This window comes from Poecilia latipinna, unplaced genomic scaffold (assembly GCF_001443285.1).
Source record: "Poecilia latipinna isolate Pla-1442-1.1 unplaced genomic scaffold, P_latipinna-1.0 Scaffold2996, whole genome shotgun sequence".
NCBI lineage: Eukaryota > Metazoa > Chordata > Actinopteri > Cyprinodontiformes > Poeciliidae > Poecilia > Poecilia latipinna.
Window position 1 is genome coordinate 44,932 of NW_015115612.1, and position 18,570 is coordinate 63,501.

The window sequence follows — 18,570 nt, forward strand, 5'->3', positions numbered from 1 at the left end:
TGTTTGACTTTTATTCCTCTTTACCAACCACAGCTTTCTTCTGTGTGTATAATTCGTGCCCATTCTCTACCGTACTGTGATTCGTTTTTAGTTTTGCAAATTTAAATGCAGTATGTATTTGCATAGACTTTTCTGCTGTGAACAAGGAGGGAACGCTGTCATATGTCTACTGATGCAAAAAAAACGGTTGTTATTACTGAAGAGCAAAATATTCACTCCACCAATAAACAGACTAGCTTTAAAATGCTTCCTTTCTCTTACCTTTCTTGCATAATAAGGGTTTAAAAGGGTGAAAAGGTCACTGATCAGGATGTCTGGTCAGGTTTCTTTGCGCAGGGCCGGACTTTAGCAAGGGCTTTCCAAGGGCAGAAACCTGGGGATCAAAAAATACATGTTGTATTCATAGAACTAATGTGTTGCTAAAGAAGTATAATACAAGGTTAAAAAGCCCAAATCACTGAGATTTTTATGTATATAATCTGAAACATTTTAAATTATTTGAGAATGATATCTGACACCCAAACTGTGTCAGTGTCTGTGCATTGTCACCACACACAGGCCTGGGGTGGTTAGTGTAACATTTTGCATTTGTTATTTTTATAGGTTCTAGAAATAATTCTATTGACAATTAAGTTTTGTTTGGGTTGTCTTTTTTTTCTTTTTTTTTCATAGTATTAACAGAAGAAAAGGAGAAAACATCGCAAAGTCAGAACACATCTAATAGCCTGCTTTTATGGGATCACTGCTATGCCCAGCAGCATGCCAGAGTACGAAGACATTTTAAGAAAGTACAAAAACAAAGATGAATTCATAAGAAAGTATACTGCTATAAAAGGCATGAAAACCACTAAGTCGATGTGTACCTTTCAATCTGTTGCATACATAGACTGGTAGAGATGAGGTAAAACTGGCTCTAGCCCAGGGCTCATATTCTTTTAAATCCAGCACTGAGGGTGGCAGCTAAAACTGGGATCCCAAATCAGCAAGTTTATGATCTAGAGTTCTTTGGAAATTCAGTTAAATAATTATAAATCACATCTGCATTGAACACATGAAGACAAATACTAAAAATACCTAAAAAAAAAAAAAAAAGATCTGACAAATGTATCACATGTTTATATTATTTCACTCCTGCTTAATTGACCATAGTGGAAACAAATTCTCAACCAGAAGCCATGGTCACAAATCAGAAGCTGAACAGCTTTAGGAGCCACAGTTTTATGAATCAACAATTTACATATTTAACATTTAATATTGAAAGCTGTTGAAATGTACAATGACTAATCATAATTTTTTTCTAGGAATTTACACTAGTTGATTATTAAATGTGGTAGGCTATCAAGCACTTTATGACACCACTAGATAACACAGAAGCATGTTTGTTTCTCAAGCTAACTCTGGACTGTCCCAGCAGTTCTTAGCTGATTAGCATTGTTGCTAATCACCTAAGAACTAATCAGGGTTTATGGAGCTGGACAAACAACACGCACAAATAGAAACCATTACAGCTTTATTTTACATACAGTTTTTTTTTTGTGTTCTGTTTGATGAGCTTTATTTGGAGCACAGAATCTATTTACACAAAAGGAGGGGAGAAAAAAAAAATAGTGCTCCGGAAGATTTAGCACTTCTTTGGATAAACTTTGCTTTCATCCCAGACGTACATATTTCAGTTTTGGACACGGCACTCAGCTTTCCCTACATGTGTCAGTATGAAGTTGGCAAGAGCTAATACTCATATTTTTGTTCTTTACAAAATTTCCACCAGATAGATCTACACAACAAGTACAACAATAATAATAAACTGTTCTACACACAGTGTCTTTCAGAAGTATTCTCGCACTTTGAACTTTTTTTTTTTTTTTCATTTTGCCGAGTCACAAGCACAAACGTCCAGATATTTAATTTGGATTTTAAGGGACAGCCCAACAAGTGGTGAATAGTTGTGAAGTAAAAGGTAATATGCTAAAAACGTTTAATTTTGGTCACATTGAACCAGAGCACCTTTTACCACAGATGTGTTCTCATTTCTTTGTTTCAGCAATTGCTTTCTTCTTGACACTCCTCCATTAAGGATAGATTTTTAGAGTTGCCTTGGTCCTCTTGACTGCGTCTTAGATTTATGTTCTCCTTTTCTGGCCTATCAGTTAACATGGACACCCTTATCTTGGTAGATTTACAGTGGTGCTGTACTTTTCTAATTTTATGATGGCGAACTAAACAGAGCATCATGTGATTTTTAAAGCTTGGTTTAATGTTTTATAACCTAACACTACTTCTTGCTGAGCCCTTTGGTTTTCCTAATGCTCTTTGTTCACTAATGTTCTCTAACAAACTTTATTTATAACCTATTCCTGTGTTATAATCAGATTAAGTTATGAAAATGTTGAGTTTATTTACAAATCAGGTGACATCTGAAAGCAGTACATTGCTTTGTACAAGATATTGTTGTCCAAAGAAATGTATTGTTGCTTATGGACAAAGGAACAACTGGAGACTTAAGTGTCACATCAGTCACTAATACGTGACTGATGTCTAGTATGTGTGATTGATGTCACACATATTAGATTAAAGGGGGTTGAATGCAAGTCACACTATTCAAATTTTTATTTGTAGAAAAAAGATAAAACTATAGATTTTCTTTTCATTTCACAATTTGCACCAGTTTATGTTGGTCTAGTACATCAAATCTCTGTAAAATACATCAAAGTTTATGGTTGTAAAGCGACAAAATGCAAAAATAAAAAAGTTCAATGGATGTAAATACTTTTGCAAAGCACTGCAATGCTGTAAAATCAATCTACATTTGGAACCACAGATACACATCGTTGTACCAAAGCTCCATTAAATAACCGTATGAACAAGCACATATGTCTCCATCTCAGTCAGTTTGTCTGATGGTCCTCTGCAGTCACAGAGTGTTCCCAGTTTCCAGACAGCAGCGTCTCCATAAAGCTTTCACGTGAGACACTTTGAACGGTGATGCAGTTTTTGAGATCAAAAGGGCTTATTACAGTCCATGAATAACGCTGATGTAAAAACGGTCTGTTGAAACCATACAAGTAGCAGCAACACCCCTGTAAGGAGGGGTCAAAAAGGGGAGAGATAGTAGACGGGGGGCGGGGGGCAGGGGGACATCCCAACCCCTCTGAGGGGTTGGGATGTCATGGAGCAGGAAGGAAGGGGAGACAACCAGAGGTGGGGGTCGGTCATCGTCTGTCCCCAGCTTTATTGCACGAGGCCGTCTTCAGGAGAGATTGTCTGTGAGTCGTGGCCTCTCCGGTGTCGGTTCTCCGTTTTGTTCCTGTTATCAGAGTCTTCCCGTTCACCCGCATCCCTTTCCCGCTCCCGCTCCCGCTTCCTCTCCCTCCGACCCTCCTGGCTCTCCTTGTCCTTGCGGTTGTTGCGATTCCGCCTCTCTTTTCGGTCGGTCTTCCTCCGTGCTCCTGAAAACCGAGGAAATTTGACAAGGGAAGAAGATTAGTGTAGTTCAGCTGAGTTCATTGTTATTCAGGCTGAAGTTATTTGTTGACAGGAATTTTCTCAGGATAAAAGTCATAGTTTCAGTGCATGAATTTGGTCTTAGTAAAGAATAAAAAGGAAATGTCTCACAGTTAAAACCAGATGTTTACATACACTGAAATTATAGCCAAGTGTAAACACTATGGGAATGTCCAGCCACCATGCTGCTAAGGAAGAATCAGGTTCTGTTGCTTTCAGATAAACAAACATCTCAAAACATCAGACAGGAAGTTAGACTTTGGGCACAAGTGGTTCTTCCAAATGGACAACACAGTTCTTAGCTCTATCCCATGAGATATCTGTGGCCAGATCTGTGTAAGCAAGGCGGCCTATAAACCTGATTCAATAAGGCCAGTTCTGCCTGTAGAGCAAAGGTCCGCAAACTATTGTGGACATCTTGTATTTCAACTTATGAATGTAAAGAAAACAAAAAAAACAAACAAACAAACAAACAAACAAACAAACAAAATTATAAAACAGAAGAAACTCTGCTAATCTCTGATTACCTACCTATTTATTCTTAGACAGCAAGTGAAAAATCTCATCCTTTACATAATATTTGTATAAATCTGATTTTAATTGTAAATCTGAGTGCATTTCATGTCGTATGAATTTAATAAACCTTAAATAAAATTTCCTTAACTACAGGAACCACAAAAACAGACTGACTCCTAATCAGGAGCATTGTTGATTTTTTATATTTTTTTTTTACCACTAGGTGTCACTCTTTATCAACAAGTAGCTGCTCCGCTATCAGCCTGTCAGCTGTTGTGGCACTCTGCATGTGATGAGCAGACCTTTGTCGAAAATAGAAAGCCTTTAAATAACACCCCCCAATCCCTCACCCCCAATTTTATCTGTTCTTGCAACACTGTCTCATAAACAAAAGTGGGAGTTTTTGGAATGCTGAAGGTTTTATCTCTGCCTGAGCCGTGGTTATTAATGATAATAACAAGATATACCCTCAGGGAGGTTGGAGACGGGACCTACGAGTGAAAGCAGAGGAGGCCCTTTCCTGTTGTTGTACGGGTGGCGCTCATGTGTGAGTGGAACGGAGCAGCACGGCCTGCTGTTGGCTGCCTGTTTGGGGATTGTGAAACTGCTGAAGTAGGCAGTGGGCTCAGACACAGGGAGAGAGAGGAAAAGAGAGATCTGTCTCCCCTGTCTGCAAGCTTTTTTGCCTCCCGCCTCACCCCCTACATGCATTAATCACGGCAGGTCTCTGGTTGGATCTGGAACCAGGTCCGACTTAAGCCTTTTACACCGGTGTTACGAGAGTCTCCCTAACTACTGTGCAACGTTTCCTGCTCAACGTTCTGAGACGAAAAGAGGCCTTGAGATGGAAATGGGGACGCAACAATGTTCAAGTGTTGACTGCAACAGATGGCTTGTTTTCAGTGCAACAGAAGTGATAGCAAAGGGAGCCGGTTTCATGGATGGATGAGCCGATGGATAGATGGATGGACGGGGTAATCTGGTCCACTGACTCATCCAGGGTATGCCCTCATCCTCTATAAACACAGGAAGTCCCCTTCGCTCTCATTGTTTTCTCTGTCCTGACACCATAACTATTTACAAGTTCAGTGGATTAGTCATACTGTAGCCCCAGTGCTTTTGTTGAACCAGAGCAGAAACCTAATCCATGCCAGTGTTGAGATGATTAGCGGAGTGTTTATCAAGCCAACATGCATTTGGTTTGCTGGAACAGTTTCCGACAGGCTAAACGTAAACTGTGAGTGGACGTGCGGATAACGGTCCCTGAATGGGACACCTGCGTTGTTTTACAACATTTACCGTAGACACTCTCAAATTTCCATTTATTATGAGTTGCTATGAAAAACTTGAAGGTACAGAGAGCTTGGCTTGTTCAAAAATGAAAAGTAAAGATCTTTATTCATTGCTCGAAGATTGAAGTTTGGGATAAATAATTTTCTTGGAACCAATGTGCGTCTTATAGGACTTTATGTATGATTAATGATTAGGTGGCGATGGTGGAAGGAGTTCAATTCCACGGATGAAGCAAAACACTTTGTCCACCAGAATGTGAATGTGTGCATGAATGGGAATGACTGATTTCATTGTAAAGCGTCTTTACATTGCATTAGTGCAATAAGTTGTGAACAAGTTGTCTTGGTCATGTGTGATAGTAGGATAGCTTACGAGATGTGGTCACTGATCTGGTCTGTTGTGGTGATGAAAGATCTGATCCAAAGTCATGACTGGTTTGTACCTAATGACCCTTGACCTATGGTCATGAGATGTGGACTGTAATTAAAGGAGCTGAAAGGAACGCCCTCAGTACAGTGGTTGGGTGAAGAGCGAATGCAAGCAGCTTGAGGTGGAATCACTGCTTCTCAGCACTGGAAGAAATTGGTTTGGTTCAAGGAAGTGATTTTTGGAGGTTTTCCGTGCAAGTAGCACTCGGAGAAGACCGTGGAACAGAATTTGCTGGAGGGTCTATAAGTCTCTTCTGACCTGGAAACACCTTGGGAGGAATAGATCCACAATCCATTTTTGGATTGACGTGAAAAAATGGATATGTCAAGAAAACTGCAAAATTCCATGTGAAATGTTTGCTCCTAATTTTAATTTGTAGACATCCACAGGTTTTTCTTCTTTTTTTTTGTCCACACAGTTGATAAGTGTTTAGAATTGAATTTATTCCTGAGACAGATTCATGAGTGATCAAGATAGGATGGTTTTAGGTTATGGTCGGATATGTTTTGGTCAAGATGGACCATGTTGATAATGAAAAGGGAAGGGTTTGATAACAGAGTCTTGAGGCACCCCTAGTTTAACTGTAGCTGTATTCAGAGTCTTATCAAATGTAACAAACTGCTTCCTGTTAGATAAATAGTACTTAAATCAGGAAGGAGTTATACTGGTCATACCACGTAGGGGATAACAAGAGATGTATGAAAAAAACAAAAAAACCCTGATTGGTCCAAAGTTTTGAAGTAAGAAGTAAAACAGTGTGTGGAACAGCATGCTCACACAGAACAAGCTATTCACCAGTGCTGTGGTTCTCAGAAATGATGAATACCATTTGCAAGAACATGTTGCATTTGTTGTCTTGTTTCCCAGCATAAGTTTGTCTGTAACAGCAGCTTGTAGAAATCAAACACAAAGACACAAAGTAGAGCACTTGCCTGACTTAAGAACAAAGAGAAAAACTTTATAGAACATGAAATCTCCAAAAAGGACAATGGAGGAAAAAGCTATAACGAAAAGAAACCCTCAGGGAGCTAATAACTGAAAAGCCATCATGTTGTGTGTCGCTGACAGACAGAGCATAAGTGTTCAGAGGGATATTTAAAGAGACACTGTGGGTTTTATGTTGTTACATCCTCTGTGGCAGCCGTTCAGTCGGTGGGGGAGCTTTTGGCGGGAGACAGACCGGGATTAAAGGCCTTGGGCTGTCCCACAACTGGAATGCCTGCTGCATGGCTGCCAGGATGTCACCGTGGGGGTTGTGGTGTGAGTAATACTCACTCAGATATATACATACATGCTGAGTGGATGACTGACGGTAGCTTGTATAGCTTTATGTTTCTCAGTGTGCCTTTTTCTGCATGTGTTGAGCCCTGCAGACAGACAAATGGTCCATCTGGCTACAGAGACCTGGAAGGTGAAGCTCAGTACCACTGAAGGACAAATTAGTCAGAAATCATTTGAGGGAAGACAAATGAGGATGTGTGGGTATGTGTATTCATATTCAGTGGATTGTGATGAGGCTCAACTGGATGTCAGAGCTGATAGATCTGCACATAAAGGCCTGTGTGATGTCAGCATGAGGCTTGAGGGGATCCTTATTGTAGCTGTTGATTAACTATGCAAAATGAGAGTCAGGAGTTTATATAAAGATTAATGAAATACTACAGATGTCTTGATTTTTCAGATTGTTTCATGAGTAATAATTGCATATTACTCAGAAAGAGGGATGCAAAGTAAATGCAGGAACAGTAACACCGATACTAATCCTAATACCAATCCCAATACCAATACGAATATGCTTAAGTATGATATACCATCAAACTTCTAACTTTAGAAATTTTTGAGTTTTTTTTTTCCTTTGGAATTATTTTGATAAAAACTGAGGCAGATTTTAGATGAAGTTTAACAGGTGTCTACAAAATACTTTAATAACATAAACACAATAAACAGAAACAACAGAAGAACAAAAGAAATTTTGCTTTGATCCAAAATATTGATGCTTTGATGCGTAAATGACTTTAATAATTGAATTCCTCCTTTTCTGTTGGTTTCAAAACCACGATCTCCATCAAGGGACCAGAGTTAATTTTTTTTCTTCTTGTGAAAAAAAATAGAATGTACAGAATTGTAAAATAAGGTGTCAAAGGAAACTTGAAGTTGGTATTACTAGGAAAAGCCTCATTGGTGCACCTCTAAAGAAGTAAAAGTAATAAAAAAAATCATGCATTAAGAAGGAGAAGAAGATGTGAAAAACAAAATAACATTTGCCAACTACAGGAAGAGGAAAAGGAGACGCAGGGTGTGTGTGTGTGGAGGTGGAAGGGGTGGGTGGGGGGGAGAATAGCAGCTAAAGGAGAAAGCACAAAAAGAGGAAGAAGGGAAGAAGGATGTATCAGTGTTGGAGGGCTGCTGGAGGATTACTGGGGGCTCTCTGAGGTCAGGCCACTGACCCCCTAGCGTGTGCAGAACGTAAACACCGAGGAGAGGATGCGCCGAGGCAGATAATTAGCCTCCATTCACTGTGGAGTCTCTTGGAGATCAGGCAACTGAGTAATCATGAGGGTAGCACTGATAAGAGCGGTCTGCTCTTTCCGTCTCACTCTGTTTGCATCAGTTTCAGTTCAATCCAAATTAAGGTTTCAGGTCTCGGTCTGAGTGAATCGAAGTGCCACTGCGGCGCTTATGGCTTTCCTCGGCGTGTGTCTGCACGAAGGCCGTGTGTGTGAGGGGATGAACATCGAGATGCTGACAGACAGTGATTAAATGGGAGACAGAGGTTACATTTCCCAGTCCAACTCGTATCAGCTCTATAGCACTGGAATTTGAGCGCCTAGAAGCGTGTGCAGTTGTCTGGCCTGTTCAAAGCACACACAGCCTAGCTTTAGCTGGGCATATATGTCCTGCTATTGTGTGTGCATGCATGTGCGTGTGTGTGTGTGTGTGTGTGTGTGTATGGAGCAAATTATCGTGTGTGTATTAGCAGCTGTGGGGATAAACCAATACTGATCCCCTGGTCGCCTCGTGCCTCCCAAGAGGAGGATGTTGATGTTGAGCTGGCTGTCTCTGCTCCAGAGCCAACTGCTTTTTGCTGCATCACACACAGACACACACACACACACACACACACACACACACACGCAATGCACGCACGCATAGAAGCACAAGCACAGTGTTTGTTCTGTAAGTGTGAGGCCCCAAGGGACTGGATCTCAGCCTCCTACCCTGTCTGCAATCTGTCATGTAACACTGCAGAACCCCCAGAGGAAAAAAAAAACACAACCAGTCGTGGCCGACAACCGACCACCTTGGTACCCACAATTACACAAAAAAACCCCCCAAAAAACCTCCAAGTGGTTGTAAAATTGCTGCAGGCTGCAGATTTCAAAAAGACGAGCCTCGTCTGAAAGCAGTTTTCAGCCCATTCATTAGAAATCATAATGCTATTCCCTGTTTACTGAGAGCACAGAGAGAGGCTTTCACTGTTTCAAACCTAAAGTGGGATCTGGAGGGGGTGTCGGGGGGGTGGGGGGAGGTGAAAACCCCACAAAAAATACAGGGTGCCCATTGCAACATCCCACATGTGCCCCCCCCACTGTCCTGACTGCAGCCACAATGACAGTCGTCTGAATAAACAGTCAGAGTCCTGAGCGGAAGACAGGCTTGTTCTGGTTGTACAAACTGAAGCAGAGCGGTCTGGAATGCATGGAGCTGAAACCGAGCCATGTGTTCCAAACACAGCGTTGGCAGTGAACCTGAAGGATTGGGAGCAATTACCATTGGCTGGATTTGGTGGCTTTAATCGATACGTCCAGCTTTTAGGGTCATGTTGGCCTGGAGGGTTCTTTAATGAGGAGAGAGAGACGGAGCGAGGAGGTTTTATTTACCTTGACATCTCTTTTTCTTGACCAGACACTCTTTGACCTCAGAGATGTCTGGGCAGGGATTGCCAAACGGAGATGGATACTGCTGGACCTGCCTTGTGCGGGTCTCCTGGCCCCGTCTGAAACCGCAGGTTCTGCCCGACCGAGAGCAGGGGCTCCACTCACTCCACTCGCCCACCTCGCAGTGCACTAGCAGAGCAAACATGGAGAGGGAGAGGTGACAGTGAGGACTAAGTTTGTCTCCTTTCCTTGAGCACAAAGTATATTCATTCATCTAAAACATTTTCACATACTGAATGTGCTTTAAGGAGATTTGGCATTGGCAAGTCACTATTCTTTCCAATGCCAATGGTCGTTTACGCCCAGTCTCAATAAAAGACGCAGGTGCATCTCAATAAATTACAATAATATTTATTTCAGTAAAACAATTCATTAATTTGACTGATATTTTCAAACCTTTATTTCTGATAACTATGATAATTTTCCACTCAAAGTCAATAAAAGCTCGACATTTAAGATTCGAGTATAACACGGGACTTACCTTGTGGAGTGCACTCCATTAGTTTGTCATTGGGCTCATAGTCGTCTGGACAGATATGGTGGCACCTTCCATTCAGCTGATAAAGGCCAGGCCGGCACCGGGTGCACGTGTCACTGTTCACACACGATTCACACTCCGCAGAGCATCCTGCAGGAACATTCACACATCTGAGCTCAGAAAATACCACTATTTTCCCACAAGCCTTGAAAAAAGTAAAAAAAAAAAAAAGGAACCCCTCACTGGGAACGCACTCCCTCTGTGCGTCGCTGTGGACCATGCCTACAGGGCAGCTGTCCAGGCACTTGCCCAGGTGAAGGTAGAACCCCGCTCGGCAGCGCGTGCAGAAGTTCTTGTTAAAGCACGAGTCACACTCCGACCTGCACTCTGATAAAAAAAAAAAGAAAAAAAGAAAAAAACACCATCAATGATTATTAAAACACCTGTAGGTAAGTTGATGTTTCACTGGCTGGCTGCAGCACAACACTTAACCTAATTTAGTGACACACAGAGCAAGTTACCTCAGTATATTTGCTCATATTGCCATGTTAGTTAGTCTTAGAAGTAAATAAGAGCGAATGCCATTGGCATAATGCAAATCTGAAATGAAGTGTTCGTAGCTCTTGAACATTTCCAGATATTTTTACATCACTACTAAATATAGAGTGACGTGGTCATGATCATGTGACGTATTAGTTTACCAGTTATTGGACACCTCAAGGCAAATGGTTGCACTGGATTTCTTTAGAGTAAACAGAGCTGAATAAAAATGCAAACTATAAAATTTCAATAATGTGCAAATTGTACTGTGACAAAATGTAAAAAAAAAGAAATAGCTTGGTGTATGTTTAGTGGTTCTACTGTCTCTTTTACATAGAATACATAAAAGAAAATCCAACACAACGCTGCTATCACTCTGTCAAAGTTGGGTTTAGACTTTAGCTAAAGCACTCCACCGTGTTTCTCTCAATTTGTTGCTAGCTTTTTACTCACTCGTACAAGTGTTTCTCTCAGGTGACCGGGTGCCGTAAAAGCCAGGAGGACAGGAAGTCATGCACACCCCGATCTGTTTCATCCCGATCCTCTCCAAATGCATGAAGAGACGAGGCTTGCAGGACAGACAGCCATTGTAGTCTGAGCAGGTCAGACAGCCACTCTGCTGGCACCCCGAGCTGCCACCGGCCATCGCTGTAGACAGAAGCAGACAACTTTCATCATGATAAACAAAACACTAAGATTACATCTGAGAAAAGTCCGGGGTTTGACCAGTCACATGGCAGCTTGTTTTTACTGGTTTTTACAAGGTGTATGAGAAGCAAAATGTGCCAAAATTCAGTCTCACACTTTCAGATGCAGTCGATGCTGGCCTATTGAAAAATGCATGACAGGTTAAGTCCTGATTTTGACAAACATCAAATGGTGTCACCTAGTCAAAAACTGAAATAAAAAATAAACGGTCTTTGAACGTCCCTAACCAGACAAAAAATGTTTAATTAACTTAATCAGAACGTAGTCAGGCATCACAGCTATTAGCTGAGGACACTTCAAGCTTTTGATGTACTGAGCTGAGTAAAACATCGCAAACAGAACATCTGCATAAACTCATTTGTTGAATGTATATATGGCATTTCTAAGCTGTGATGCTCATACTGTAACTGTTTGCACCATGTCCAAAAAAAACAAAAAAACGGTGAATGCTAAATTACCAGACGTGTAGAAAGGCAGAACTTGTGTGCTGTTTACCAAATGCAACAGAATTTACAATGTCACTGAAATGAAAGGCAGATACACAACAGAGTTGAAGATATTACATTTAAATATCATTATAAGTGGCAACCCATCCCACATAACTAAGAGCTGGTCCGACAACTCTGATTTTAGTTTGTAGTAAAAATGATATTACAGCGTAGGTGTTTCAAAAAGTGCATTCAAGTCTTTCCAGAATGACACTACTGTGCACATGAGACCCCTCTGCAGTTCAACCTTAAACACTGCATCCAACCTATATAACAAAATAAAGACATATTGGTGGATTATTTGTTGTACAGCTGCCTTTAGTCAACAAATAGAATAAATGGACTGAACCTCAATATGGATTTTCTACTCATACTGACCAGTTAAATCAATCCTGCAGCAAAGTTTGATTCACAAAGCCACAATATTCATACTCTCACACATTGATCAGGAGAGCAGCAGGTAAAATTAGGGTTAAGTGCCTTGCTCAGTGGCACATCGATATGTGCTAGGAAGAAGCTGAAGGTAAAACCATAAAACCACCACTAAAAACGTTCAGTTTCTTCTACATCTACATCTCTTAAGTCTGTAACGAGGACTCACGAATCATCATAAGAATGAACAATAATTAGCAAAAAAAGCTAAATGTAAAACACGACACTATGGGTTATTTACCCAGTCACCATGAACTCTTACATCAACAATTGTTGATGATGACATTTCATCATCAACAACAATTGGACATTAACGTTTATTCATGTCGACAGCCGGTTTTAGACCTGTCTTGAAATTTCAACCTTGCATGGAACAGATCAGTGTAGCTGCTACAAGTTATGTCATGAAATCAGGCTGAGTACATTGATCACTCAGGTCACGCCTGAACAGTGACATGCACAATGCAGCATTTCAGCAGTAGCTAGCATTACAGTAACGGTTTCCTCTGTTGTTTTCTCTTTACCTGAAGGAACATCCCAAACCTTAGACGTCAAATGACTAAGCCAGATTCAGATAAATTATGGAGTAAAACGAAGTCCACAGATCTTTTTCATATTAGATAGAAAAGCCTTTGATTGAGGTATACCAAGGTTAAAGGAGTTATGATTTTAAAACAATTGAACCTTTATGTCATTTCCAGCCTTTGATTTGAAGCTCTTTAGCAAAAAGCCACAGAAAGAGTCAAAGGAAACTCAGAAACACAGAGGGACACACAAACCCTCATCCCTTCTCATCTCATCAGGTCATTTTCCCAAAAGTCCTACGGGATAATCAAGAGGTTTTAGGTAAATGTAAGATGGGCTTTTTACCTTCCTTTTGCTCAGCAGTTTTTGTCGCCTATGACCTCTCTCAAAAATGTTCATTTTTCCCCAGTCAGTCTGTCACTGTAATATGATGAACACTGACCCTATCTGCGATATGAGCGGTCTGAAGCGGTTTAGTCGTTGTTCTGGGTTCTGTTGCAGCCTCCTGGACTCGTCATCCAGGTACTCTTGGAGCATTTTGGTATGTGGGCCATTCCTGAGAAGCTTCCTACTGTTCTTTAGCTTCACGCCATGATTGAAGCAGCACACCAGTCCCTCAAAAGTAAGCTCAAGCCAAATCCAAAACACAAATCTCAGCCTCTCCTTTGATATTTGCATCTACAGATGCGTCCAGTCGGTGCCACCTACAGCATCATATTATGTACTAAAACTGCAAAAAAAAAAAAAGTGCTTCTCCCATTTCACGTTACTTGACCTAGTTGAGTTAATTCTCCGTCTCCATCCCTAATGAAGTTTATAAGGTACAGAGGTGCGTCATGGTAGGTTTGGGATTAGGGTTTGGTTTTCCTCCGTCATCCTATCATCACATGGAAATGCCTTATAAACTTTGAGTATTTCTCTATCCAGGCCTTAGCTGCCAGTTCATCATAGATCACAGACACTTTGTTTGAAATATCCTGACTGTCTTTATGAGAGCCGTCCACCAGCCGACTTGCATTCCTGCTAAGCTGCGCAGAGACAGGAATCCAGCCAGGCTGAACCTCGGCTGGACTGCCTGCATCTCTGTAGCGCACCAACGAAGACGAATGCATGGGAAATGAGCAGGTTTTCATCTTTGTTTGATTTATGAAATGACAGAAGAAACACTTAAGCAATTGTGTTAGATGGGCAGTTATATGAAAAATGTTAACCTATTTATCTAGGATTGTTCATATATTGATGTTTAATCTTATATTTTATTCATATCTGGAAGATAAAGTGATTTCACTGCATTTCAACAACAAAGATGAACCTCCTTTTATTCACAAAACATGTTTTATTTTCTTGTGGATAAATTTAGGATCCTAGAAAAAATGTAGGATTTGTAAATGTCTGAAATGACTTTAACGAGACACTTAGTGTAGCGATAACAGGTCTGAAGTTTGCACCTCAATGAGATCGAGGTCTTGATTTCAATTCAGTCCAGCTCTTTGGGTCAATTTTTTTCTTTCTTTTATTGAACAGATGGTTCCCACATTTTATAAAACCATGCTCTGATGTGATAAAATTCATGGTGGATTATGTGACGGCAAACTGTCCAGGTCCTGCTGCAGCAAAACATCCCCAAACCATCAGACTTACACCTCCACTTTGTTTGTGGCAACATCTGATGTCCAGATGTTTGAGTTCCAATTATTCCTCATCAGAAATGCATATTTTGCAAAAAAAAAAGATGTTACAAAAAGTTTTTTTTCTCTCCAGTCTTGTTATGGTTTACTCATCCTACTTGGGTTATTCTGCATTGCTGTAGTTCATTTTAAGTGTCCAAACGTGTCACAAAAATGTGTTTTTTCCCCCCTTTTTTACATGAGTGTACCTCTGTTCTACATTCTATCATGCAAACATCACCAATGACACACACACACACACACAGAGACACACGCACACTACTTGCGCCCAGAATTAAAATTTCTTTTGTAGGCATCATCATCATCATTGCACACCGGAAGTTTGTGGCTTGGGTTCTGTCTACTGCTTGGTAATCCTGCTCTGTTAACTGAGAGGTCATTGACTCTCCTCTGAGTCCTATCCCCCTTTCTGTCCCTCCTGGTCTGTACTCGTTCCCCAAAACAATCCCTCCACCCTCCCTGATATCACTAAAAGTGTAGGATGTCTGCATCCTTGGAGGAAGCGATCTTAAATTGACTATTTATTGGCCCGTGGAAAGGTTGGGTGACTGCTCTTTATTCTATGTGAGAATGAAGGTGATGTTGCTCTCTCATCTACAAAGCAGAGCCACATGGACCAAGGGATGCTTTGAAAGGCAGCTGAATGGGCTCAGACTGAAAACACACTTTGTTTATTTGCGTTGGACAGCGGTCGCCTGACGGGTGCTTAAGATTTGTCTTCTGCACAGAATGCCGCCAGCAGAGTCTGTTCTTGAGGAAAAATATCATAAACCGAGGTTTTGTCTAGATGACCTTCCTGTTTGCATCCTGCCAACCCTGTTCAGAGGGAGGGCTTAGTGCTGGTTAGAGGAAATAAACAGCTAAAGGTCCTGAAACCTCTGAGAGTACAAAGAACGCCACGTATTTACACACGCAACACCGTTTATGCTCCTGGGACTTTTTTTTAAACGTTTGGTCAGTTTCAGTCAGTAATCAGTTTCATTTGGATTTTACTGATGGAGCTTCACATGGTGCCACATGTCTTTGCACCAAAGAGCAGGCCCGTGTTTAATTTGTTCTCAGTAGAAACATAGCTGTTTTATTGAAGAACATCAGTGACCAAACAGCAACATAAAGACCAGAGAGGGCAGGGAGAAGCTTAGAAAGAAGTTAAAAGCACGATTTGGCTATAAAGAAATGTTCCAATCTTTACGCTTCAAAAGCACAATTTTTAACTACGTATTTTTGGTCCAGTTTCTAGTTTAAATATCTTAGTACTCTTGAAATTGACAAAAATAACTTACAACAAATTTTTCTACAAACAACGGGAACTTGTTTTAAGTCAGTTACTCTGTAATATTTATAAAACTTGCTACTTCCAGAACTTAAAAGTGACTGATACTTTTTCGTCAATATTAAGAAACTTTTGACTTAAAACAAGCTTTCATATTATACTGAAAAGTTACTTGTAAGTTAGTATTGTCTTAATTTAAGTTTACTGAGATTTTTGCACTGGGAACTAGACCAAAAATATGTGGTAAGATTGTATTTTATTTTTTCTTGTAGTTAGTTATTAACTACATGGTTTCTTAATGGAGACCGGCAGTAGTGGACTTCTTAAATCTGGCTTTTATGAAAGAGTGAAAAGCAAAAAGCCACGGCTGGAAGAAAGAAATAAAAAAGTCCAGTTGAAAGTTTGCGGTAAGCCATGAGGGACACAGAGAACATGTTTAAACTTGGTGGTGGAAGCATCATGCTGCGGAGATGCCTTTCTTCTGCAGGGATGTGAAAAGAAGCTAGAACTGTTGAGAAGACGCATGAAGCTAAATACAGGTCAATCCAGGACGAACACATGTGGTGGACTCTGAAAGACGTGAGACAGAAGTAGATGGAAGCGTACCCACATGTTAGAACGGCTCAGTCAAAGTCCAAAACTAAGGGTGACTGACAATGCGAGACGGCATTTGAAAACCAAAGTTCACCAAAGATTTAGACTGAGCTCGAGCTAAGCTGCGAATAAGAATGAGCAAAAATAAAAAAAAGTTCTTGAGCTAGGGGAGCGGAATACAAATGCACGCCACACTTTTAAGTTTCTGATGGACAAGATATAGGAAGGCATGCATAATTGGGAACAGACAAAATGAGATATGGCTAGTTGTGCACTTTTGGCACTGCACTGATGGTCACTGCAGAAACATTTCAAATAAAGAACTATCCCTGCGGTCCAAATCGGAGCTCTAAATATCAAATCAACTTCTCCGCCGCAGGTGGCATGGATAAAAACATCACTCCAGAGCTCTGTCACCGCAGATCACAGACAGTTTTCAGATATGCTGACAAGTGATACGTGGAATATTCCAGTTATCGCTGCTCTCCTCAAACAGAATCAGTCACAGAGCCCATCTGGAGACCCTCAGTGATGCAGAGTGCGTGGGCAGAATAGAAAGAAAGAGAGAAAGAAAGAAAGAAAGAAAGAAAGAAAGAAAGAAAGAAAGAAAGAAAGAAAGAAAGAAAGAAAGAAAGAAAGAAAAAGAAAAAAGAACTTTATTTTATACTTATTTCAGAGTGGATAGACCTGGTCAGAGCCCAAGAAATGAGATATGATGTTGGACTTCTGGGAGATAAATGGGAGAAGAAATACCGGCAGAGCCTGGATGGAACATCTCATCTTCCTCACTGCTGCTGACAGCTTTGCATTAACAGTCACAAGAGGAGTTCAGATGACTGCAGCCATCATCTGGAGAAATATCTCCCAATTTAGAATAACGAGACGAATAGAGGGATATTCAACTCGTGGTGTCTGGACTGGATAAAGTTTGCTGGCTGAAATCTGCTGCGCTCGCCGCTAGAGAGCGACGCAGGAAGCTGGAGCTCCAGCTCAGAGCGGCAGCTGCGGGACTGCAAGTGGCTCCACACTCGTTTAATCAACCCAATTAAGTTCAATCACAATACAACAAAGATGGTGTGACAGAAAGTTGTGCGAGACGGAAAACAATCTCCAGACGGAAATGCTGCTGATTTCGTTAATATCACATAAAACACAAAAGCAAGAAAAAAAGACAAAGCATCTCAGACACGTCTCAAGCGTATCCAGTCCTGTGTGATTAAATTGACAGAAAGTTAAGCTATGATTAGGGAAAAGGTTACCTTTGATTTCTAAGTTAAAAAAACACACACACAAAAAAGAAGAAGAATTTGAGCAGCATTCCATAAATGAATGAATAATAATAATAGTAAAAAGATTTTATTTCTTCCAACCATATTCTGACCTTCCTGTGGAAACGTCAGACATCACGCCTATCTACTCACCTTTGTGCTGCCGGTGCCTGGAGCTGCTGTGCGGCTGACAACCAGAGTAATCCATGCAGTTCCAGATGATCAGAACAAAGGAGATCAATTGTAATTGCATAGTAGCCCAGAGGTGAGACTCCTAAAGCCAATGTCAATGTTCACCAAAACAAGTTGGCGTTTTTTCTCCTTCTTCTTCTTCTTGTTCTTTCTTTCTTTCTTTTTATTTTTGTGTAAATGTTTTCCTCCGCCTAAAGAGGTTGAAGCTCGGAAAACTCCTAAACGCAGCAGGACGCAGCCCAGCTGTGTGGTGTTATGTGGTGGCTGTAGCGTACCGTGGCCCAATGATGCCTGGGCCGTTTAGACTGTAACATCCTGGATAGGGTCCACATATGTGCCGAGAAAACAAGTCCTCGTTAGAGGTCCGTTATCCGTTCCGAGATGGGAAACATTTCCTTTAAAAAAAAAGAGGGAGAGAGAGAGAGAGAGAAAAAAAAACGCACTAACAGAAACAAACTCCAATTTCATTTGTTGCGCATATACGCAAAAACAGAATTAAACATTAGTATGTGAGTTTAAAAAAATGGTGAATAGAGAGGCTATAAGAAGGTTTTAGTGGAACACCGAAGAAGCCTGAAAAGTTAAATCCATTCGTCCGAACTCCAAATTAGGGAACCCTCTCCTCTCATCTGGTAGAGAGATGCGCCGTGCGTCCCAGAGTGTGTGGCTACGTTTACTGCGTCAGGCGCGCTTGTTCAGCTCAGCAT

The 18,570-nt window shown here is 40.9% G+C and overlaps 1 protein-coding gene across 1 annotated transcript; it reads right to left on the reverse strand.

Annotated features, from left to right (window-relative positions):
- Window positions 1-2: 2 nt before the first annotated feature.
- rspo3 (R-spondin 3) lies at window positions 3-18,283 on the reverse strand. The gene is made up of 6 exons (XM_015022402.1): window positions 17,825-18,283; window positions 11,149-11,343; window positions 10,399-10,542; window positions 10,159-10,305; window positions 9,621-9,806; window positions 3-3,446 (listed from the first exon to the last, which is right to left on the reverse strand). The coding sequence occupies exons 1-6, from the start codon at window positions 17,922-17,924 to the stop codon at window positions 3,229-3,231; spliced, it is 990 nt and encodes a 329-aa protein (XP_014877888.1). The 5' UTR covers window positions 17,925-18,283; the 3' UTR covers window positions 3-3,228.
- Between the last annotated feature and the right edge of the window lie 287 nt (window positions 18,284-18,570).

Coding starts and splice junctions, on each gene's coding strand:
- rspo3 (XM_015022402.1), bottom strand. CDS start 17,924: ATGCAATTACAATTGATCTCCTTTGTTCTGATCATCTGGAACTGCATG. Junction 10,543..11,148: donor TGAGAGAAACACTTGTACGA/GTGAGTAAAAAG, acceptor TTTTTTTATCAG/AGTGCAGGTCGGAGTGTGAC. Junction 3,447..9,620: donor CAAGAAAAAGAGATGTCAAG/GTAAATAAAACC, acceptor CTCGGTTTTCAG/GAGCACGGAGGAAGACCGAC.